The sequence below is a fragment of the Anser brachyrhynchus genome, assembly GCF_964034855.1.
Source record: "Anser brachyrhynchus genome assembly, chromosome: 5".
NCBI classification, from domain to species: Eukaryota; Metazoa; Chordata; class Aves; order Anseriformes; family Anatidae; genus Anser; species Anser brachyrhynchus.
In genome coordinates, this window is record NC_137699.1 from 32,758,900 (window position 1) to 32,782,532 (window position 23,633).

At 42.6% G+C, this 23,633-nt stretch overlaps 2 protein-coding genes across 2 annotated transcripts in view; one reads left to right on the forward strand and one right to left on the reverse strand.

Annotated features, from left to right (window-relative positions):
* The window catches only part of LTK (leukocyte receptor tyrosine kinase), a 110,813-nt gene extending 104,474 nt beyond the window's left edge, over window positions 1-6,339 (forward strand). Inside the window, 1 exon segment of the mRNA XM_080593432.1 lies at window positions 251-6,339. Within this exon segment, the coding sequence (XP_080449558.1) occupies window positions 251-1,027 (777 nt within the window). The 3' untranslated portion in view covers window positions 1,028-6,339.
* Window positions 4,880-23,633, reverse strand: part of ITPKA (inositol-trisphosphate 3-kinase A) — a 40,484-nt gene continuing 21,730 nt past the window's right edge. The window contains exons 2-7 of the mRNA XM_080593439.1: window positions 20,823-20,919; window positions 18,721-18,934; window positions 16,793-16,997; window positions 12,151-12,252; window positions 11,038-11,109; window positions 4,880-10,349 (exon numbers count right to left, since the gene is read on the reverse strand). Coding sequence (XP_080449565.1) covers window positions 10,146-10,349; window positions 11,038-11,109; window positions 12,151-12,252; window positions 16,793-16,997; window positions 18,721-18,934; window positions 20,823-20,919 — 894 coding nt within the window. The 3' untranslated portion in view covers window positions 4,880-10,145. The remainder of the gene's footprint in view (window positions 10,350-11,037; window positions 11,110-12,150; window positions 12,253-16,792; window positions 16,998-18,720; window positions 18,935-20,822; window positions 20,920-23,633) is intronic.

The following is a 23,633-nucleotide window of genomic DNA, read 5'->3' on the forward strand; positions in this document are numbered from 1 at the left end:
CTGTTCAAAGGAAGCGCATAAAAAAAAGAGAGCATTTTTGCATGTCCTAACAGCACACAGCATGCTTATCACAGCATGCTTATATGACATGCAGGAATATTGCCCAAACCTGATGTCAGTCTCTGCCAGAAGTTTTTTTGTTTTTTTTTTTTTTTGCTCTCACAGCTATTTCCTCTGAAAGTGCAGGTGTGTCAGTCATCCTGGAGGTGCTCAAATGGTAATGCTTTTTGTGTAATCCTCTCTCCTCTAGGACCCTGATGTGATCAACACGGAGCTGCCCGTGGAGTGCAGCCCAGCACCAGAGGATGAAGGGAGCACAGTCATGCGCCCAAACATTTCCAGTGGGATGGTGCCCCTGTTGGTGAGCCCTTCTCTCACACCTCAGACAACGCCTAAAATGCTGGACTCCCACCATGCTGGGCACAAACTTGTACAGTGTCCACAAGAGCTACTGGTGGAGAACCTGAGCAACCGGACTGCTCGAGGACCCAGCCTGCCATGCCTCAGCGATTTCAACAGTGGGTCCTGGCTCCAGCAGACTTCAAACCAGAAGTTAGAACTCAGCAATCCACCAACCCACAGACTGAAGAACAAAACAAAAAACCTTTGGAACCCAACCTATGGATCGTGGGTGCTAGAGAACATCTGTCACTTGAGCCCCACCTCCAAGCTGAAAGCAACTCCAGAGCGAGAAGATTCAGGCTTTGATGGGAATTGCAGCTCTTCTCCTAGTTCTCGGGCATCTCCAGCATCTCCAAGTCGAAGCAACTGCCCTCACTTAGATATTGGTGGGATTGAACTGGTGAAACTCCAGACTTTCCCCTGCGGCAATGTAAATTATGCCTACGATGATCTGTGCTATAGCACTGACCACCAGCCATCAGTTTTGGCAGAGGTCAGAGCAGCTGTGCTAAGGAGCTCCAGTCTGCGTACAGATGAGAAGCCTTTGTATAAAACAGAGAAAACAGCAAGAGAGAGGGACTCTGGTCTGTCTTTGTCAGATGACCTGAGTGTTACACCAGTATAACAGAAAAGATTCTTCCAAAGATCAGGGAATATGTGTGTCAGGAAGAGCAAACTTGAACTGCTTCCTGTTTTACTTACTTCCTCCATTTAAGTTCCTTCAGATGGGTGATGTTTCAACATCAGCAATGATATGCTTCCTCCTTCTACCTGCCAGATTCCCAAATCATTAAAGACAGTTGCATTTCCATCTCTGTCCATCAGATGTGTTCCACTGGACCAGCTTAGCTATAGAGGACAACGGCATTGCTGCTCGGATTCAGAATACAACACCTAATGGAAGAATTCCTCCTCAATCTGCTCAGGTGAAAAGAAACAGACCTATCATCCAACCACAGTGTTTGGATGAAACAAATGACCAACATAGATTGCTCTTCTTTCTGACTTATGAAACCAAAAATGCATGCTGTGCCAGCAGCAACCAACGTGCAAAGGCTTCTATATTCCCCTAGAGCTTTTTTGCCATCCTGATGACTTGCTAATGATGCTCACGCAGCAACAGGGATGTAAATAAATAGCAGCTACATTTGCATCTGTTTCATTAGCAGACCATGTGGAAAAACATGAAGCTACTGCTCAAATTGGAAGCAGCAGGAAGAATGAAAAAAAATCCAGGATCCTCTGAGCATGTGTTTTGAAAACAAGCGATGAAGAGGAAAATACATTTACTATAAAAAAAAATAGTTGGGAGTTGATGGCATCCATTTGAATAGTGAAGAAAATATGCTGTTTACCTCATGGTGTTGAGTTCTTCACAGCTCCTGGTGTGGAAGGGGCAGGTGGTTTTCCAAGAAAGGGTGAGCTGCATGGGATGATGCAAAATGGACTGTCTATCTTTAATGGACTTTTCTTGGGATGAACTTCATTTTTTGTAAGTACTTCAATATACAGCAGTAATTTCCTGTGCTATGTTGATAAGCATTAAGCTGAAGTTCTAGGGTAACTGTGTAGTGTTTTGCGGGCTGGAGTTGTTCTCGGTTTTAATCCGTACGCCTCTGAGGTAGGAACAGGGTAATGCAAGGGGGGTGGGGGGGTAGAGTGAAGGGGAACCTGTTTAGTACAAGCACTACCTTACAGTGCCCCTTCCACAGCAAGGCAGAATAGCTCAACCACTTGAGAAAGCTAAAACCATGCCTTGGCTTCACACACCTGAGCAGATTGTCATTTCTTCTAGCCTTTGACTTGCTGGTTAAGGTAGCTGCTGTTTGTTCTGAAGAGAGATGATTTCTAATGCTTTCTTCTGCTGTTTAGGGTCTAAACTGATGTTTACTGGTTAATGCCTGCAAGACAAGGAGACTGAAAAAGTAAATCATTTTGTTTAAGCCAGAACAGTCTCAGAAGCATTTTGTCCTCATCCCACCCCTGAAGGTTTCACTGCCAACTTGCAATGGCAAATTACGTGCTGCCTTCACACATAATCAAGTTGTATACCAAGATGTCAGTTGTAGACTCTGTCTTGCCCTCTTTTGAGGGAGGAGGTGCCCCGGTACAGGTGTCGTGCGTGGTGATAGCTGTATGCGCAGTCTGAAGATGGGGGTTGGCAGGAGAGAGTTTGCTTTGACCACAAATTTCATGTGCTTTGCGTCATTCGGGGATGGTCGCTGTAGATGTGTGGTACAGAACAGCACAGAGTGAAGTCTGAATCCACCTCGTCAGTGAAGTGCACACCTTCAGCTCAGGTTCCATGCTTTGTCTGGCTTTGTATTTGCTCCTAGCTTCCTATAGTCCTATACATACCTCTGGCTTTAGAATGAGTAGTTTTATATACTTTAATTTCCAGATCTGACTGGTGATGATTTTTAACTTTAACTTTTAACAATGACTGTATGGTATGGAAAAAATCCCAAATCCATGTTGTGAAGTGATAGGTGGCCAGGGCAGCTACTCACCCTTTTGGCTCATTGCCTGTCCTATCATATGTCCAGAAGCTGCTACAACCAGGCTAGATGAGGCAGAGTTAGCAGGAAATTTGCGTACTCATTCTTTCCCCCTGCAGAGGCTAACATTTTTGGTTATATCTCAGGAAGGCCACCTCTGCAACCTGCTTGTCGAGAATAAATAGACCTAATTTTAGCTAGTTGGATTAACACCAGCTCATCTTCAGCAACCTTACCTTTCGGATTATGTTAGCCCTGTGGTTTGTGCTGTAGTAGTTTTTCACCCAAGGGTGAGCTATCAAACTCACCAACTGTAGTGAGTGGGCACCAGCAACTAGGGCCCTTTGTCCCTGCATATGAGATAAGGCTGCAGCAGAGTGCAGTGGTCCTAGCTCAACCGCAATGGATGTGACTTGAGATCACTTTCCAGCACTTGTTTGTAACAGGCTCTGTTCTGAGTGGAGCACTGGTGGCCATGACCATGCTTTTGCAGGTGAGTGGCAACTCTGCTTTCAATTCTCCTTAGCAATCACCATGGGGTGGAAATCGGTGTTGAGGAGTGAAATATGGACTTGTTTAGAAGTCATAGGAAGTTGAGAATTGTAGCACCTTTTCTTCCTGTAGACTTTTTAAAAGGTAGCAGGCAAGCAGGCAATAGACATTTCTTAGACGTTTATGTGGAAATGATTATACAATAACGCTGGGATTCCAGCAAGAAGCAGGTGAGATCCCTGCTCCACATGGTTACGCACCTTGAGCTACCATTGTTTTCCCCATACGCAGCATTTGCTTCAACTTAATTCATGAATTTAGAAAGGCAAACAGTGATAAAATGAGGTAAGATATTGAAAAGTTAAGTGAGAAAAGAGTAAAGTTGGAACTATAGTTTTTCTACTATTCGCCAATGCCACAGGCAGATTTGTGTCACTCTCTCCTAATTTTACTCATAAAATGTGAGTTTGTCAGTCCAGCACTTTGGACAACGTACATGTTTTTACTGAATAAATAGTTGAGTCAATGTACTTAATTACAGGAAGAGCAGAGAAAAAGCTGTGCTGAGCCACAATAAAACTCCATCCAGCCCAGTATGTCATCTCTGAGACTGACCAACAGTGGGGGTGTTGAAGGGCAACCGTAAGAGTATAATGAGCATGTACTGATTATTTCCTACAGTACTTTTCTGATTTACAACAGCATGCAGCTCAGGGATTTACTGAGTCAGATGCAATGTTCTGCAACAAGACAGAACATGGATCTGCACGTACCAAATGGGCACTGAAAGAAATAGCTGGGAATTTTAGAAGAAACTACATTAGCAACCGGCATTTTTATATGCCCTTAACTCCCTCAAATGGAAATAAAGGTAAACAAACTTGTGTCAGTATAGTTGCCATGAAACTTTGACCCATAACAGTTTTTCTGTATCTGATCTCTTAGCTACTTTATGAAAACCATCACGATAATGATTTTTTAATGAAGATAGTGAAGGAAATAATACTAATATTGCTCCTACAGTGATGCTGAAATGCAATATGCTGTCAAAACCACATTATTGAAAAAGTAAAATAACAATCTCAATGTATACTACAGCCTTCAATTCCTACAATTCTGAGACTGACCATTCATACAATTACAGATTTTATAGTGCCCAAATTCTACCATTTCAAAATACCATTTGCTTCAAATTGTTTTTTTAGGAGATACACCTAGTGCATAATGAATGAGTTGAATCCATATCGTCAAAGTTAGTGTAGATTACTTTTTCAATTGAAAGCCAAAAATGATTTTTTTTCCTAGAGAAATGACATGAGCTGTTGACTGGGATTAACTCAGTCCTGTACTCCATATGAGAAGTCTTCCAACAGTTCCCCGCTGGAGAATCAGCTATCTATAGGAATATATTTTTTTCTTCCTGTTGGGTGTCTGTTTTAACATAGTCTATCTAACAACTTATTTTTAGATGTGTGTATGTATAGGTGTTTTTTTCTTTTGGATTTTAGTACTTTATTTTGCTTCATACAGCCTCATATCTACTACCTTTTAAAGAGGACTGTATAAGAAAAAAGATGAAATAATATTGCAAATTTCAATTTGCCTTTTCTCTTTGCACATTTGTTGATACTCTTGCTTCCCATTTCTTTATTTTTTCTCTCATCTACTTCAAGTGTTTTGCATCTTCATTTTCCCTGTAAGCAGACAGAACTTTTAACTGTGCACAGATTTAAGGTGTCCCACTTGTTCATACCCTTTTCCTGAGGTAAGTTCTCTCCTAATTTCCTAACGGGCAGTTGCGCACTAAGACAGCTTCAAAAGTATAATTAAATAGATACAGGCTTTTCCAAGTGTAACTTATTCCACCTCCAATACCCTTCCCCTCCTTACCTGAAATAGAAGAGAATTGCTGGGAATCCGGTCTTCCCCAAAGTATTTGCATCTCCTCAGCTGTGTCAGGCAGGGCTCACACTTCCGCAGACCCTTGAGCAGCAGAATTATGCCAGACCCTGCAGACGTGGGCTCGCTCGCCCTGCTTCTGGCTGCCTACTGTTTCTAATCTGATTCAGGGACCTTAGGCATGGTATCACTAACATGTCAGTCTCATCACATGACATTTTCACTGAAATGAACTGGTTTTGATTTGTCATTACCTCTGAACAATGCCGTACTTCTTGCCAACTTACCTTTTTGGGTGACTATTGTACACAAGGAGATGACAAGCCTGCTTCTATGCAACTTAAAGTTGGACAAATGTACACTTTATATTTGCAACACAAAATAAAGAGACACTAGTGGTGACTACTTGTTTCCCTCTACATTAAATACACTTTGCACACAGGTAAGAGAACATGGTCTTGTTGAGAAACGTTGCCAGTCCAGGAGGACTGACTCCAGGAGCAGGGCACTGCTTGCTCCCTGCTGCCACACAAGACCGCCCTGTGAAAACAAATGCCCAGAGTGTGCAAAGTGCCTTTTTCTGCATTATTGTTAAATATACTGGAGGAATGGGATTCTTGAGACAGAACTTACCTCTATGGAAGCTGTCAAACGGTGTGTGGACTGGGCTCTGAAGCACGTGTTCCAAATAGTATTGGGAACCAAGTTCCAATGTTAGCTTCTAAAGGTCTTAGAACCAGTTTTGTTTTAGGAAATATTGGATGCTAAAGACTAGAAGCAGTCTTTGCCCTTTTTTCCTTCAGTCTCATTTATTTATTAGCATACACACTTCAGAGTAACAAACAGTCAATACAGTCAATGTCAAAAGTGACCATGGTCAGCATTGCATTGTAGTGTTCAGAACAGATGCACTGTGGATGATACAGGCCATTTGATCTCAGTACCATAACAAATAATAACAGCAATAAAAAAAAAAAAAGCAAGAGCCTTCTGAGATACTTAATGGTTTGGTCCAACTCCCATCGAAATCCTTCCCTATCATAGGAACTGGATCAGATGGTAAGTGAATATTCCGCATGTATAAAATAAAGAGGGATTTAATTTGCATCACTTTGGTTAAATGTAATCCAAATTTATATCTGGGGGGACCTTAACACCTATCATTTAAAAACTTATCTGATGTATTTGTTTGTTTATTTCTATACTGCACCTTCCTCCAAAGAATCTCACAGCATCTTGCAAGCAATAATGAAATACAGCCTCACACCATTCCTGTGAGGTAAGTACACACTATTCCCATCTGTAAAATGGGAACAAAAGTGAGGCCTAGGATAGTTATCCAAGGCCAAAAAGAAAGCCATTGTCAAAGTTGGGGAAGAGAAGTCTTACTGCTAGGTTCACACAGGCATGCAGCAGCTACAGTACTGAATGTTGCTGCATCTAACTAGTGAGTTTAGTGACCTTGGTGCCTAACTCAGAGGTTAGCTGCTCAGCACCAAGGTGCCTCTGGACCAGCATATCTTACCATGCTGTGGAAACGCATGTGATTTCAGTGTCTCCAGAGTGAGGCAATATCTCAGCAGAAGCATTAAAGAACCATGTTCTAGACTTGTATGTGAGCAAGTGCCTTGGTTGTCATGCATCAGCTCTCGTACAGTAAATGCCTGTGCAAAGGCATCATGTTGACCCTCCCATAAATACAACCTTGTTCAAGGCAACTTAACCTATAGTGAAAGAAAGCTATGCTGCTTCCTCACAGTAGCACGTGAGTGTACATACATGGGCACTCTGGGACTTCTGACATGAATCAAGGTATCTAACTTACCCTGTGATAATTTCCTCATGAGTGCCTAGCCTCCAGCCCCTGAGAGCTCCAGTCCTCATTTGCAGTCCTACACTTGGCATTTGCTAATGGAAAGCTTCCTCCTTTTCACCTTCCCTGTAACAGCAGCAGAATGTTAGATTGTGGTTTCTTCCTTTCTAACCCTTTGACAAGCCAACGGGCCATTTCAAAACAAACTTGCTAAAACTATTTAGCATCTAGAAAGGGTTTCCAGAGCAGGGACTGCTATAGCAGAGGTTTTCTGTTTTCCTGACCTCTCCAACTACTGCACAGCAATAAAGCACTTCTCATGTTTTCCCCTAAGACCATATACTGCAAACCACCCTTTGAGGTGCTAGCAGCAGTCGGTTTTTTTGGAGCTACTGGTACCACATTGCTTCTACTTCTCTTTTAAAACTGGACATTAATTCTAAAAGTTTGTTTCAAAGTCCCAAGTAACATTTGAGCATCAACTAATTTGTACCTTCTACATCCTCCTCCCACACCCCACCCCCAAAAATACGTTGCACTGGTACAAAAGTTTCATATATGTGATAACAAAAAAAGAAAGAATTCAACTCTGAAGAGTAATTAGGCAGACCACTAATGAATTGTATCACCTGAACAGTCTCATGTCTAACTTCTCTAGTTGTTTTTTTTTTTCCCCTCTCTGAAATTGCAGTTTTATAGACAAGGTCTCATTATTGAAGTCCTCTCCTGTAGGACCCATTTACCTGCTTTTCCCTTTAAGCACTGCTAACTGATGGTTTGTTTACCTGTTCGCTGCAGGAAAGGAGGAAGATTATTTTTTTTTAAATTAAGTGTATGAAAGTCATCACAGATTGATTTGTCATCTCATAGCAATTTCAAAGTTAGGCGGCATCTGGAATGCTAATATGCATGCTTGCTATAGAAGGCTCACCACAATGTTAAAAAAAAATGCATAAACTCTCTGAAACAGCTAACAAAACCTGAAAAAGTAGAAAACTCATTAGCATACTATCATGAAAATAAACTCGAGAAGGACTCTGGGAGACCACAGAAGAAACCTGTATTTGCAGTGAACTGCAAAAATTATCTGTTTCAAACAATTTCTGTTTAAGGATGCAATGTCTCCATGCCTCACTATTTCCTACAGTATACCCACTTTATGTCCTCTAACTTTCAGGCCACAATCAAGATTGAGTTTTAATACTGCTGTTTTGTTTAGAGGTGATGAAAAAGTTATTAGAGCTGATCTCTTGGTACAGTAGTGTATTATCTAAAGTAACTCTTTTTTTAAGAAATTCTTTTAGGCCCTTCAATTTTAATTACAAATGTTATAGCTGCATTTCATTCCAGAGCTGGACTGTATAGGTGTTTGTTTTATTTTTTTTGCTCACAGTCATAGTTATTACTTGAAATAGCAGTTTCCCAAGGCATGGAGTTACCTTCATATATCCTAAAGTTCTTGGAATCGCATCCGAGTACAGGACACTGGCAAGAGAGAGCAATTTCTGATCAACATGCATTACCAGCTTAAGATGTTAAAAGGGAATTAATCAAATACTAATATAAGTCTTGTCCTCATTTTGGAAACTGCATTATCATATTATTTATATTAAAACCTGGAATGTGAGTGAACAGGTGAATACTGATAGTATTTATACTGCTAGTATTTAAAAAACTGTTCAAGTGGCTAGAGGCAACCAACAGCAATGGTAGGTGAAGCCATTAAAAGAAAATGCATCATTTCAGTATTTCTTGATTTTCATCTAAACACTGAGGTTGTGCCTGGGCCACAGTGGAAAAAAAAAAAATAAGCACAAGTGGCCCTGTGATTCCAGACAGGGATTAGGGGATGTGACGCATTGACACTCCTCCCCCCAAACTACCCTGAGTTAACAGCTGATACCTTGGAGAAAGGATGCCTAGGAATTGTCATTAGTGTAATGCTGTGAATGCAGAAACATTACCTTCCTGATCGCTGCTCCAATCTATACACTTACGTGACAGCATCATACTTGGGAACAGGAACATGGCCAAGAAGTCACCTCTTTCACGTGCATTAGAAGACAGTCAAACTCTGATCTGAAGAGATCACAGTGGTTGCTGGCTACTAGTGCGTGCAGATGTGTGCATGTGTATAGGGGTTTTACCTTAAAAATAAACAAGCCTTGAAAAAAAACCCTTAGTTCCCCAGTCTGTGTGCCAGAGTGTTATTACTGATTTTCAGAACTGCAGTTCAGCCACAAGAGGCCAAACTTGCCAAGCTAGGCACTTTTCCAGCAGCCCACCCAGTCTGAAAGTCAAATGTTTTTGGAGACAACAGTCTGCTATTCTCTCCCTAGCGTATCTGTAATCTCCTGAGAGGCTACATAAAAAGCAAGGTTGTTCTTGGACAGAAGTGAATTGAAGCTAGGGTGGGGAGAGGACTGATCAACAGCAGTTACCACATCCAGCCACTACAAACTGTTGTCTCCCTTTGCTCCAGGTTTCTTCTGATTATCACCAATCTCCACCTTGTGCACACCTATAACACAATACAGCAGCTGTTGTTGGTCCAACCTATAGTACACACAAGAGCAAGGAGACTTGGAATTAGGGAAAAAAACACTCCTGCTGGTTTCAAAACTATGCAGTGCCCTGAAAAAATGTTATTCCTACCCTGAATCCCCAATCACTTGCTCTTGTTCACTAAGAGGTAATCTGGAGTCCCATCTGTTTGCCAGAAATCAGAATCGTTCTGGTTTACCATACAGACCTCTTGACTCATGCTGGTGTGATTCCTGAGTATGGAGACCTTGATTCTCTGAAGACCAGCCTGAAGTTAGGCTGGTGCAATACAGACCAATCTGGAGTTAGTTACTTAGATTCACAGAGGGCTGATGCAAATGTCATTTTGATAACTAACTGCTGGGCTCTGGAAGCAGTTCCCTCTGCACTGTGATGACCTCAGGAGTTTGGAGGGAGTTAAAGAGGTTTCCTTCCGAGTGATTCCAGTAGAGCAGAAAGTTACAAAGCAGCCCTGGAAGTTTTGTGCCACTCTCAACTCATCTTTCAGTGATGCTCTCCAAGATGCGAATCAAATTGTCCAATCCCAACAAGTACCCGTCCTCCCTGTTGCCTTCTTGCCAGGGGATCCTGTGATCCAGTGTCTGCCCGTCAGGGAGAAGGGTGGTCTTTCCAAAATCAATCAGCCACACATTGGCATTCCCACTGCCATCATGTACAAAAAGTAGTGAGCTTCCAACGACCTGGAAGGCAGATGGAGATGACGTGGTTAAAAACACATCTTTACATCTCCCCCATCACTTATGCCTCCAAGAAGACAACCTCCTCAGGTGACCTTCTCACCTGGGACCCATCAGGACTTTGGGGCTGCACTGCTTGTACATTGACAATTTGCATGCCCCGTTTGCATAACAAAATTGATCAGTAACATAAACAGGTACCTGGGTGGCAAAAAGGACCCAGTAGACAGAGGGGAGAAAAGCAGTTTGCCAACTCACTTGGCAGCAGATCTCAGTTTGAGTGATTCAGCAAAAGCCAGTAACTACTTTCAAAGAAAGACCATGGCCTGTGATTAATAAAATTGCCTCCAGTGACAAGTGGAAATCAACAAGGTAAAATAAAGCATTCCCACTGGAAAACACTGAAATTAGAGAAACCACAGGAAACTGGCACTAAAAAACCATTCCCAACAGTGGCCCAGAGCTCTAAGTGCTGGGATGTTATTAAGTTGGAGGATTTATTATTCCTCAATGGGTTTAGTCTTCTGTAACATTGTGATGGAGGCTTTGAGGTATCTGTACTGTTAACACACATGAGTTTTCTTCTACTACAAACTCCTTTCTACTAATGCAGGGGGCTATTCTGAAGTACATCTGAATGGTAAAATGAAGCAACAATGCACCTTCACAGAGCATTACACTCACTGCGCACCTCATGTCGCTTGAAGAAGTCCGAGGATTCAAGAATGATATGAATTTCCTGCAGACGCTTGAGGTATTTTTTCTGGAAGAAGAGGAGAGAAAAATATATAAACAGGGAGAGAATGAATGAGGATACCCTGCTTATGAGAATCAATATAATGAAGAGATCACACTAATTTTAGGCTAAAAGCCCTTTAAAACAGAGCCATAATTCCAAAGTTGATCTTAAAATACAGTTCAATAGGCTTCCATAGTGAAAGATCAGAATAGAGTTCCGCTGCTGCATGCGTTACACCAACTGTACTTATCTGTCTTGCTTTGGATGCAACGATACATCACCTGGATGCAGAACAGACTTTTTTTTTTTTTTTTTGAAAAAAGAGAGAAGTTTCAAGTAATGAAAAAATCTTTCAATCTACCATAGTAAGAAGAGAGACAAGAAGCTCCAAACATATTAGGGGGAAAAAAATTCAATGCATAAAGCTCTAGCATGCATGTTTAATGGTGCCCTGTATTACCAAGCATGCTGCTCCTGGAGAGCTAATCTTCCCTCATAATGCCATCTACATCACAGCAAAACACTGTGACAACCCTTGAAGTTCTGAAGACAGGAGACACGTTATGCCATCTACAACATGCCTGCTGTGCTTCCCTTGAAAAAACATGAATTCCTGAATGCATGAATTGCTCTTTGAGGAAAGCCTCACACGTTGGAGCACTGCCAGCCACCAGTCTCACTTCCTGTCCCCATGCTCTGTTTTTATCTCTTCTCAACTGAATTCCGAAGTCACAAGTTCTTCTAACTTCTTCTAACACCCCGATACTTGCTTGGACAGCATTGTCCTTCTGATATATTTTACACTCAGGGTGGAGACTGGTGGCAAGCCACAAGCTGGCCTTTCCGACTTTTTGGTAGCATGAGGAACCCGAGGTTGGCATGGCAAGAGCTGCCAGGACGGGTCTCAGCCAACCACGTCTCCATGTCCAGTCCATCTGCTGAGAGGGACTGAAAGTCCAATCATTTTCCTCTTTGGTAGTTTAATCCATCTTGCTCATATCAATGGAAGTATGGCCCTCAAGCAAGTTGAATTGATCGAAGATTAGTCAAGCTGAAGAGACTCACCAGAATAGTTGTGTTGCCCTCAATGAATTCCACAAAAACTTGGAGAACTTGCTCCTGTGTCTTTGTAGTTTTGAAGTTTGTGTTACATGTTCCATCTGCCTTCTGCAAAAAAAAACAGAGACAATTTATACTACACATATCACTCCTCTCATCAGTCAATCCTCTTGAACCATCAGCAGCAAAGCTCTCACTAACCAGATGAAAGTAAGTAGTCAAACAGGAAGAGAGAAGATAAAGCAAGCAAGAGGTGGAAGAGAAAAAATAAAAAGCTGATTGGATAACATTAAATGGCACTTCATTTCCTGTTGAGTGCAGTTTAAAAAAAAAAAAGGCAAAACCAAACAACTCATGATATTACCAGCCTGCAGAAGGGTTTTCCTCACATCTCAGTAGTAGCAGTGCAAAGTTCAATGGGGCAAACCACAGCGACCTCTTTAGTTGTCTGCTCATCTAGCTATCTAGCTTGGTGTAGCCAAACCCTGGCTGGGAGGTGTATGGGGACATTTTCAAACCCAGTTTTACTCATTTTTTTTTCCTCCTCTATTTAGCTGGTTTTTGTTGTTTTTGTTTTTCAGTGTAGAAACCAAAGAACTGTGGTTAAGACTCGGTTCCTTTGCACATTAATATGACCTAGAAGTCACAAAAATTGAAAGCTAGCTCCAGACAAGAACAACTCAAGATTTGCAATGGAAGCAGTGATACAAATGCTAGAAGTGATGAGGCAGGTGTGTGAATTTTGGCAAAGAACAGTGTGTGAGCATGCCTGTACCTGGCTGGGTCCTGGAGAAATTCAGAGTATTTTTGTGCTAACAGTACAGCTCAATACAGAAGCATCCTGCTACTGAAAAAAGAACCTAGTCTTCTTGTGTGCTGGCAGCGGCCAGTTTGTGCTTGTGAGGCTACAAGTACCTAAGAGCAGCACGTGAATCGGAGACATCTGTCACCACAGACTATATGAGTATGCACTTCCCCAAGAACAATCCTTGTGTCAAAAGACACTAATACAAGCTCTAGGACATGCATGTAAAATACTGTAGTTATTGCAGCTGGTAGCCCCTACCCACCAAAAGCCTGCAGAATTAACAAATTATATTCTTCTCTGTTGTATCAGTCCAATGAAATCCCTGATAATTCCATAATCACTCATAATCCCTCATAGTTTCCATAATTCCATTATAGGAGTAAATTAATAGGTCGTCAAAATATGCTCCCTTCTACACATTAAGAGTTGCTGCACCAAAACTAGTTAAATTCAGCTCTGGTCTCAGCAGGTGAAATGCTATTTATTCCACAGCAGAACTGGGACTTCTAGTACATACGTAAAAAAAATCCAGTAGTACTAAATCTCCAGATTTATCATGCAAAGAATGAACTGACTGAATGGCAAAGCCATGCAGAACAGCCTCCCACCTACCAGACATTTTAGCAGGAGAATAAACAGAATTTTATTCCAAGGCTGTGGACCAGATACAAGTGTGGCATGTCAGCCTGATGAGATGTGTAAGTTATGCAAGAGAAGTTTAGCAGGTAGACAGTACAAGTTAGGAGCCATCTGATCTGATGTACGGTAATACTCAACAGAACATAGAAATTTGGAGGTTAGTCTGATGTCTCGTATCTCTTCTCTGGAGTAAGGTTATTTTAAAATAATCTCTCCTCATGCCCTAAATCCTAGAGCAAAGTCTGGAAGAGCTGCTGTGTTTTCCCTTCTATTCCTGTGTTGTTGTTGTTTTTTTAAACTGGATATACTAGTTGCTTCTTCCCTTGTTGTTTAGAAATACTTTATGATTTTGTTGCTTTGAGTGGTTGGCAGGAAACATAATCGCTGCCTGTCTTTTCTTGCTGTAAACGTAAATCCTGGCTTTGAACTGCACCATCCCTCATATTCTGTATGAGGTCCTTGCAACAGCTCTGGGTGTACATGACCCCCAGGAGGTGCTTGCCCAACTTGCTCCTCGAAGCCATGCCTTTGTCAGCTCCCGCATGTACATCCCTGCACGATGGAGCACGCTGCTACGCAGTCCAGCTAGGGGCCGCTTGCAGCTCTTCTCACCAGATGTGGCAGTGACAAGGCTGGCAGGACAGCAGGTCTGGCTGCTCCACAGGATATCGCTACCTATCTTAGCCTGTGCGGTATTGCTCAGATTACTCTGCAGACTTCCCTTAAAGGGCTCTGGGTTAAGGTTGTGACCTAAATGGAGTTAACAAAGATTAATGAATCAAATCTGACGTCCTTCTGGGAAAATGGCTATCCCGGCTGACATCTAAAGGAATGATACCAAAGGGAGAAGTGATTTCCAAAACTGCACAGAGATTCACTGACAGAATGGGAAGCAAGAACTCCTGATTCTCAGCCCCACGCATCTCTGCTCCTCAGAACTATTAGTTTACTGTTGTAGAGACAGCGTTAGCAAGACCAAGCCTTCAGGCAGTCCCTTTGAGAGGAAACCTGCATTCTGAACCTCATTTACAGGGAGCCACTTCACAGAAGGGCTTCTATACTTTTACCTTCTTTGCTTCTGCTTCTTACCCCAGCAGCCACAGGGCAGGAATATTCTTGAACAACCACACAATGTATCTGCTGACCTAACGCCAGGAATTATCAGCGTACTCAGGGAGGACAACCCCTTTTTTCCCATGAACCAGTCACTGGCATTACAGATCCTTATAGGCTTTCCTTTTAAAGTGGGGACCTCCACAGCAGAGTTTTGCTGCTCTGCAAATATACAGAACGGGATGTACAGTTCAGCTCCTGTGACAGTGCTGGGAGTACTGACTAGCTGTGTTGCTTGAACAACTTCTGTTGCCACTTCTCCACATACAAAAATAGGAGAATGATGCCTACATCTCTCATGACAGCATAGAAAGACAGTCAAAAAGGTAATGCAGTGGAGTTCTCCAAAGCACTTCTTGTGCTTAAAACAGGATTAAGTATTTGTGCCCTGTTTTACACAGTTCCAGCATTGTCTTAACAGAGGGAAATACCATGCAGTCTGTGTGCCAAGTGCTCCTCCCCACCTCTGACAGACAGCCAAATCACAAAGAACAAGACAGGAGGTTTTACTGGAGCTCCCTTATACTCCCTTAGCTCAGTCACTCTTCAGAACTCAACATAAATCTCTAAGTCTTCTACACTGATCAAAGATCTTCTGAACATATGTAAAAGGTCCTGAGATCATCTGGGTTTCTGATTCCGTTACAGAGAGCATCGAAGGGCTTAAGTGGTACAGGATTAAAATAGGTACCATGATACATCATTAGATGGCTAAAGGGTAAGACAGAAAGAGTGTTTGCTGAACTAGAGCCAGATCATCTCCACCCAGACAGTTCCCACATGAGAATGCCTGTGTCTAACAGTCAGGAGTGGGTGGCACAGCGTACAGGGGGCCAGCACAGCATGAGCTGGAAGCACTAGTTCCTGTATCACAGCAGGAGAATCTGTGAATGAGGAAGGGAGAAGACAACACAGGGAAGCAGAGAAGAAAGGGGTGGTTAAAGAGCCTCTGCTCTGCTCACGAGCCTCACCCTCTTTTATCCCTTTCTTTTTCCTATGCGCTTGAACAATGAAACAGAAGCAAAACTAATTCAAATTATCACTTATGACATCCAAACATACCCAAGTTAAACATATATGCTGACAATGGGCACAGCTGTGCTCTGATGACCATCCTGAAAATCACACAGGGTAACCCACGCTAACATCTTCACAGCCACTGGCATGGGCCTCAGCTAGCAAGCAGTCATCCAGGGCTGAGGCAGGTTTGGGCAGCCCTCACCACGCTCCGTGCTGCTACAGGTATCCCGCTATCAGAACCCAAGCACACTAGTTTCAGGCTAGCTGTGACAGACCTATGCAAGCAGAAGGCACTTCTGTTACATCCAAGTAACTTAGTGGGGTTGCTGATATTCTTAGTGTAGGTCCTAAGGGCTTCTGGACAGGTACCTGATATTGCCACGGGACACAACAAATATAAAGAATTAATGGGTAGGAAAGAAAATTGCAAAGGTCCTTCTGTGTCTGTAAGGTAGTATCCTAGGAATGGTCTAGGGACACAAACTCATCCATTAAGAACAGCAGATGGATTTTGTTGATGGACAAATTTTATCTCTGGTTGTTCTTTTTTGGCTTTATTTCAGCCCATCTATACTGGATATTGTCATGTACTTAAAAAAGGTTTCCTCTTTCCTAAGAATATCTATCTAACGTTTTAACATGCCTTGCAAATAAGCATAACTGGAACAAAGCCTCTTTACTGTGATTCACTTGAAATAAATATGTACAGTTTCTAGACTAAAAAAAATATTACATGAGGAGAGGCAGTTACTTAATCAGTTCTGAATTCTTCCTTACAAGTTTGATTGTCTTTGTATATACACTGTGTACCTGCATGGCTTCTTCCTGCAATGTCTCGTGGTTGAGCCAAGCATGGCTGATACGCATTTGATGCTCAACTTCCTTGACACTACTCTGTTATAATTACAATTGATGCTTTAAAGCCACAAAACACTGAACTCTATGGATTCAATTAATGCATTTTTATGTAATCCTTTGGAAAACCCAGCTACTGATGCACACTCACATTTTAATGAATCAACATACCAAAGTTCAGTCACCAAGAACAGGCAAAAGTGTAATTATTACCTTAATCCCTTCAATTCTGAAGCCCAGGTTGGCACTAGAGCTGATTGTTTCCCTCCACTGCATGTATCGGGGCTTGGTGACAGCATGCTGGGCATTCTCCTCAGCTGTGGGAGCAAGAGGATCCACTTCAATCATTTTCTTGTACATGTCCTTACGCAGCTTTGGTTTCTCACGGGCTTTAGTCAGCTCCTCTTCCAGGTATGTCCTGCAAAAACATCACATCCCAACAAAGCTGCAATGACTTCCCCAAGCCTTTCTTTTTATAGCTTATAATAAACTAGCCTCAGGAGAGGTTGGCCAGAAAAGTATTATCATTATCCCAGTTTTGCCTATAAGGAAACTAAAAAGCATGGACTCACGACTGCACAGGCTTGTGCAGGGAAACTGTAGAGGGCATTCGGATTTCTCTCACTCACTTCTGTTCTAACTACACCTTTACTTACTGTTACATGCTATTGTTATGTCCTGCTTACAGAATGGGAGAAAGCTGAAACCTATTCTGCCATGACATACAACTGTATTTTCAGAGGACAGTTAAGAGAGATGACTTGCAATGAAATCAAAAGCAAAGAGGCCCGCTGAAGCCTTACTGTCTTCTCTCTCCTTGAGAAAAACTTCAGTTATGTTATTTTTGCATCAGGCCTCAGAAAGAAATTAAGGTTTTGCATAATGTATCAGACAGAAGGACAGAATCACTCTTCATATAGTAAAAAGGAAAGAATAAAGAAGATATCTGAGGAACTGTAGCTCCAAACACAAAGAAGCAACTAAGGAAAGGAAGGCAAAGGGTGACAAAATTTCCCACATTTTGCTGTTATCACTCAACCCCATTAACCTGGCAGCCATTACAAAGGCACTATCCATATTCTCAGCATTCACTGGACTCCGAAAGCTTGCCTCTCTCCGCAAAGCTTGCACTTCATCAGGTGCCTGGAGTGTACTTTCTTCACTATGGTGTAAAATAAACAGGGGTGGTGTTTAGGAGTTGTTGTCACCCGTTATCTGAGTGTCAACTGCTTTGAATACAATAATGTACTGCTGACAAATCTTTCTCCTCTTTCTTCTGGGTATACCAGCACTACGCATTTCTACTCCAATTTAGTAGACAGCTCACTTAAGGTTCTACATCTATTTGAAAAGGCTTATCTGCACTCCTGTAAGTTGAGTATTTCATTTATCTCAGTAACTGAGCATCTGACTTGGCACCCAAAAGATTACTACACGACAGTTTCTACATCTCTGTACTGCTACTTCAGACTCTCAACAGATTCCTTCTCTATTTGTTATGCTTAGATAACATTTTTGAGGTTTTCTTCTCAATCATACATAAGGAAAAAAGAGAAGCTAAAGAAAGTGAGAATCTGGAGAACAAGATGATAGCATCATGCAGATGTGAGAGCAGGGAACAACACAGTCAGTACTGGGCAAATGATCAACACTTCTCTACCGAGAAGATCAGCATGACTGAAGACTCACTCAAGCTTTGGAAATGGGCTCTCTCACTGGTATTCAGTCATTCACATTTGCAGGCAGGAATTACTCTTGGTGGCATTTTTTGAATCACTGCATACACAAAGATTAAATGAACTGGCAGTGAACGAATCATGTCATTTTTCCCCATGTATTTTCAGGCCGTTTTAGAGAAACCTCATCCCAAATCCCTATTGAAAATATCTTGATGTGGGTCATTTTTGAGCCTATTGATCACTCTGTTGCCAGAATCCAGGTACAATCAGGCACCAGTGGGACATTACTCTCCTCAGGTTGTCCAAGCCAATTGCCAAACCAACAGCAGGTTGTCTGGACTGAATCCCAATGCTCCAAAACAGTTACTAAACTCCTCCAGACAAAGCACAACCACATGCCCCTTCCTTTTACTTCCTTCAAATGCATTCAGGTTAGAAAGCAAATTCTCTTTCATGTCTCACCTGATCCCCATCTTACAGTCCATCACACACGGCCCTTCAAAATCAGTAAGCAGGTCATCCAACTGAATGTAGCTCTCTCCATCTCTCTCCACCACACCATGGAAGCAAGGGACACAGGAGCGTAGTGGGTCTTTCATCAGTCGCTCAAAACACTCCTTTTCATTCTCTGAGAAGCGTTTGAGAATCTTCCCGCTATCAGCTGCCTTGAAACTTCCTAAAAAGAAAATCAAACACATGCTGAAAAGCCTGGCCTGCAAAAGGGAAAAACACCTTCCCCCACTACTCCAGCCTCATCTACCTCGGCAGCACGACACCAGATAAAGGTTTCCCCTGAACAAAAAAGATAACATGCTTCTTGAAAAATAAAACACTGAGGACAAACATAACCATTGGCAGTGAAAGTCCGTTTAAATATGTTCCCGTATCAGAATTTATAGCTTTAAGGAGTGCAGCTGCTCCGGGCCATTTTTTTTTCTTTTTTTTTTTTCTTCTCCATGCTAAACTCTTTGTTGGGATATCAAACATTGCTCTATACTCATTAAAATGCACAGGAAGAAGCCACAGGCCAGACTTCTTTAATGCTCTGACAGGCTATTTTAAAGCTGCATAACACTGACAGCGTTGGCTTTGTCCTTAATCCTTGTGTATGATATACTTGCTGAGTGTGTACGTACAAAAGCAGTGCGGTCAGCGATCATTAAACAGCTTCCAACAGGCCAGAAGCCAAGCAGTGCCCTTTCTACACACACACTGTGACTGCACATGCGTGTACCCTCAGGCACTGCGTCTGCTCTGGGGAGCCCTGCTAATCTGCAGGTAGAGCCTGCAGTGCGGTTGTTTTTACAGCCCTGGGTCCAAATGACATGCAGTACAAAGGACAGAGTCTGCATAGGCCGAGATTGGCAGTCATCACACTCCAGCTGCAGAAGGCGCACTCCTGTCCTGCAGCCTGCCAATAACATTGGAGAAAAGTACACGTTTCATTCAGAGGTACCCTTTAATCTACACAACATAAAATAGGCCCCAAAGTAGGGCCTCATTAAACCTGAAGCTAGCAATGCACTTTTATCACAGCAGGATCCTTCGGCCTTTGCAAACTGGTTCCTTGCCAACAAATCCTAGAACTAGCACTGCCTCAGCACAAGGGCTAGGGTGGTGATGGCCCAGGTTTTACTTTAGAAAGAACTTGTCATATCAGAGAACAGCTGCAAAAATGGTGGACTAAATGCAACCACAGAAAACTAACTAAAGCGAACCAGAGTGTTCTCTCTCCTCCTAATCAGATTCTGGTAACTCCTCAATCCTCCTCTTCCACCCTACACAAGGCCCCAGAAGGGTTATGATTACGTCCCCATCTACCATTCTACAGAGACCAAGCCAACCCCACACACACCGATGGAAACTGCAGTAAGGCTGGGTCATCTTGGCACTGTGTGATACAGGTTAGCCCTACCAACACCACTGTGCAAATGCAGCTACTCCATTTCTACGACTAAATAAATCTCTGCACAGCGTTGAAATGCACCATATTAGTGCATTAGCATATAAAGAGGTGGTTCAGGTACTGCATTAAAGCACGATGCAGCGTAGGTGCCTGCCCACATGTGTACTAATAAACCCCGCACTAGCACTTTACGAACAAGGGCTGCATAGGAATTAAATGAAGCATGAGAGAAGCAAGCCTAATAACTTCTCTTTGGTTTCTTGTTTTGTTCTTTGTGTGTTTTTTTTTTTTAATCTTAACAATGAAACTGATCTTACATGAGGAACGCACTTGTTAACTTCTACTGACACAAAATTAGACGTAGCTGATTGAGCTGCTCCTTGCACACATACAATGAATAATGACAAGACTCACTAGGCAAACACCTGGCCATCAAGTCAGTTGTCCCCATATTTGTTCTTCTCCCAAAGCCTTACATTCACATGGAAGGTTTGGGGTTGGTACTAGAAACCCTGTCCTTGTCAGGGCTGAGGCACATAAAGGCAAGGACAGCAATCCTTCCTGCCAGGGAGCTAACATAGTGGCTATTCGGTCAATAAAAATGATCCCATACCACATTCCAGAGTCAAAACCAGTGAAGATGTTATATTCATCTCACCTGTATGCCCAGCCAGCTGTACCCATGAGTAGCGTTTCTTGAAGGGGCTGATCACTGGTAAGTTCACCATGGTTTTAATGGTATTCCATGCCTTTTTCTGGAATGCAAAAGAAAGAAATGTTAAATTGGGCAAAATCTGAAATCCTGACATACTGTAAACCTACCACCTAGCTTCAAGCACACTGAATTGTTTCTCCATAATTTGTTAAGCGCTCAAAAGCGGAACCACAAAACAAACACTATGATCATCACTGGAAAAATATGCTCATAAAATCAGGAACAGACACGTAGTTAAACATAATGTCCTACCATCCACAAGAAAGCTACCTGGAAGAAAAAGGAAAAAAAAGCACGCCATGCTGCACGTCACACTCCTGTTCTGAGCCACACCTGACCCTCTCCGTGTCTGAGTCATGCAGAGACCAGACGCTGAACCTACACTTACGCATGTTTAAGTTGCCATGAGATACGAACACGAGCAGTTTGCTGCTGTCAGCAATACTTCCTTTCCCAGAGGCCTTCCCCATCCCCTCACGACTAACAGCTTTCACCAAGGCAGCAAGCGAGTCTCGCTCTGCCGGATCCATAGTAAACGCATCTCCAATCAGGCTTGGAGTTCACTCAGTTCCCTTGTAGCACTCACTGCCAGCGAGCTGTAGAATCTATTCCAGGTCACAGATTTTGCTGCTCCCTCCCCTCTTTCCCAACCCTGTTACTTTTTAACGAAGCTGGGCATAGCTCTGGCCACCTTGGCTGTCCCACAGTGCAGCTGTCTGGCTAGCGCTCCAGGCAGACAGGGAAACAGAACAGCTGCTCACAAACAGCAGCTGAGTGCTCCATCAGAACGGCAGAAAGGTGAAAATAATCAAATTAGAAAGTGAAGAAGTCTCATGCTTTGGAAAAGAAACTTGGGCAAGTATGAACCACAGCCCACTAGCGCGTACGTTACATGCTGAGGGACCCCAGAGCGTGTTACAAACAACAAAGGCATGCTGGTCTCTGCTGGTGCTAGGACACAGTATCCCATGGAGCTGGTAACGGTGTGCCATAGTTGTGCGGAACAGTTTAGTGCTGATTTTTTTTGCGCTGAGATCAAGCATAGCTGGCGGTTAGGCTGGATTTACGGAAGTGCTTATCAATGGCCTAAGCAGGCATTATCAAAACCAATGGGAGGCACTGATTTCACTAAAACCAAGTTTAGGTCGCTGCTGAACACCTGAAAAAAATCACCTACAAAACAAGTATGTCTTCTCTAGCAGGAATATCAATGTGATGAACTAGATGCTTCAAGTACCTTATTTTTACTGTATTTTACACTGTATTTCTACAGCAGTGAAAGACGTGAAGTGAAATTGCAGGTAAAGAGACACAGGCAAAATGTAGCTCTTCAGATCACATTTCAACCTGGTCACCCTTCCCCAGATTTGATCAATTACACCAGGTTTCTTATATGGTTCTGTCTAGCAGTGTTGGTCACCATGTGAGGGCAAAACCCTGTGAAGCCTCGAACACACCATGAGGATACGTGAACTCACAGATGCAACTGATCCTTCTTTTAGGGATTTATTTTCACGTTAAAGTTTTAAGTTATACTGCAATTTGACTTGACGTAACAACATAATCTCCATATAGGCATGTTTATTCTGAAATAAGATCCTGTTTAACTTAGCTTGGTTTTGAAAGCAGTTCAAGCTGAAATCACTGTTGGTCTGACACAAGTGTCCCGTGCAGCAGTATTGCTTTTCTAGACATACCGTGCTACTGAGAGAAAGCAAGAAAAGAAAGTCCTGGATGCTTAAGAATCACGAATCACAGAAGACTTGGTTGCATTTGCTGCAACTCCCCAGACAGCAATAGCGCTAGCTAAACTCTAGTTTAATACATCCCTTCTGCAGCTTTAAATGGCCCTGCAGGGGATTTCATATTCTGCGTTATTTGCCTCAAGCCATTCCAAATTGCTACTGTACACTGCTAACCAGCAGCTTAGCTCATCACAGGGATAACTGCTACCCAGTGAGGATGAAAGCAGCTCTTGCACACCACTTGTAAGTGTCCCTAGCCTCCTTCTGGAAGAAAGAGCAGTGTCAATATTGTTGTTCAAGTAGAAAAGATTAAAAATGACTTTTGTATAGTCTATTCACCAGATTTAGCTGATAGCAGAAGCCCTTCAGTCTACTCTGCTCAGTTTCTGCTCCAGACAGGCAGGGCCCAAAGTTATTGAACAATTGAAAGTAAACATCATTTGGAGCTGAAGTGATCCCTTTGAGTGTAAGTTCTGCCAAGATTTAAGTTTTTAGAGATTCCAGTCCAATTTTCAGGATTGCACTGCTGGCTCCCCACGCCAGGATCAACAGAGTTCTATATCCCTCCTGTAAAGATCCTATACACATGACAATGTCCCGCTCCTAACATACTGTATCGTGTCTCCCAATGATTTGTCATGCTGCTCTACCCAGAAGTGATGAGAAGCACAGGTTTTCAAGGAATGCATGTCAGCTGTCAATGCACCACCACACTCTAGTGGCTTTCCCACCTCCTCCCTCCCACCTAGCCCTCAGAAGCTGCAGCTTTTATTTGTACTGTGGGTGTGAAGGAGAGACAATGGGCCAAATTCAACCCCAGCTCAAGTGGAATTTGACTGCTTAGGTTACAGCTGCCTTAGATGAATATGTTTAAGCCACTCACCCAATAAAAAATAAAGGAAAAAAACTGTCAGTGCTTCTTAATTTTATTTTTTTTTAATCTCTTCACAAACATTTTTCCCCTAAGACAGGGAAAGCACAAGGTGCAAGCTAGGAGGGAAACAATCAC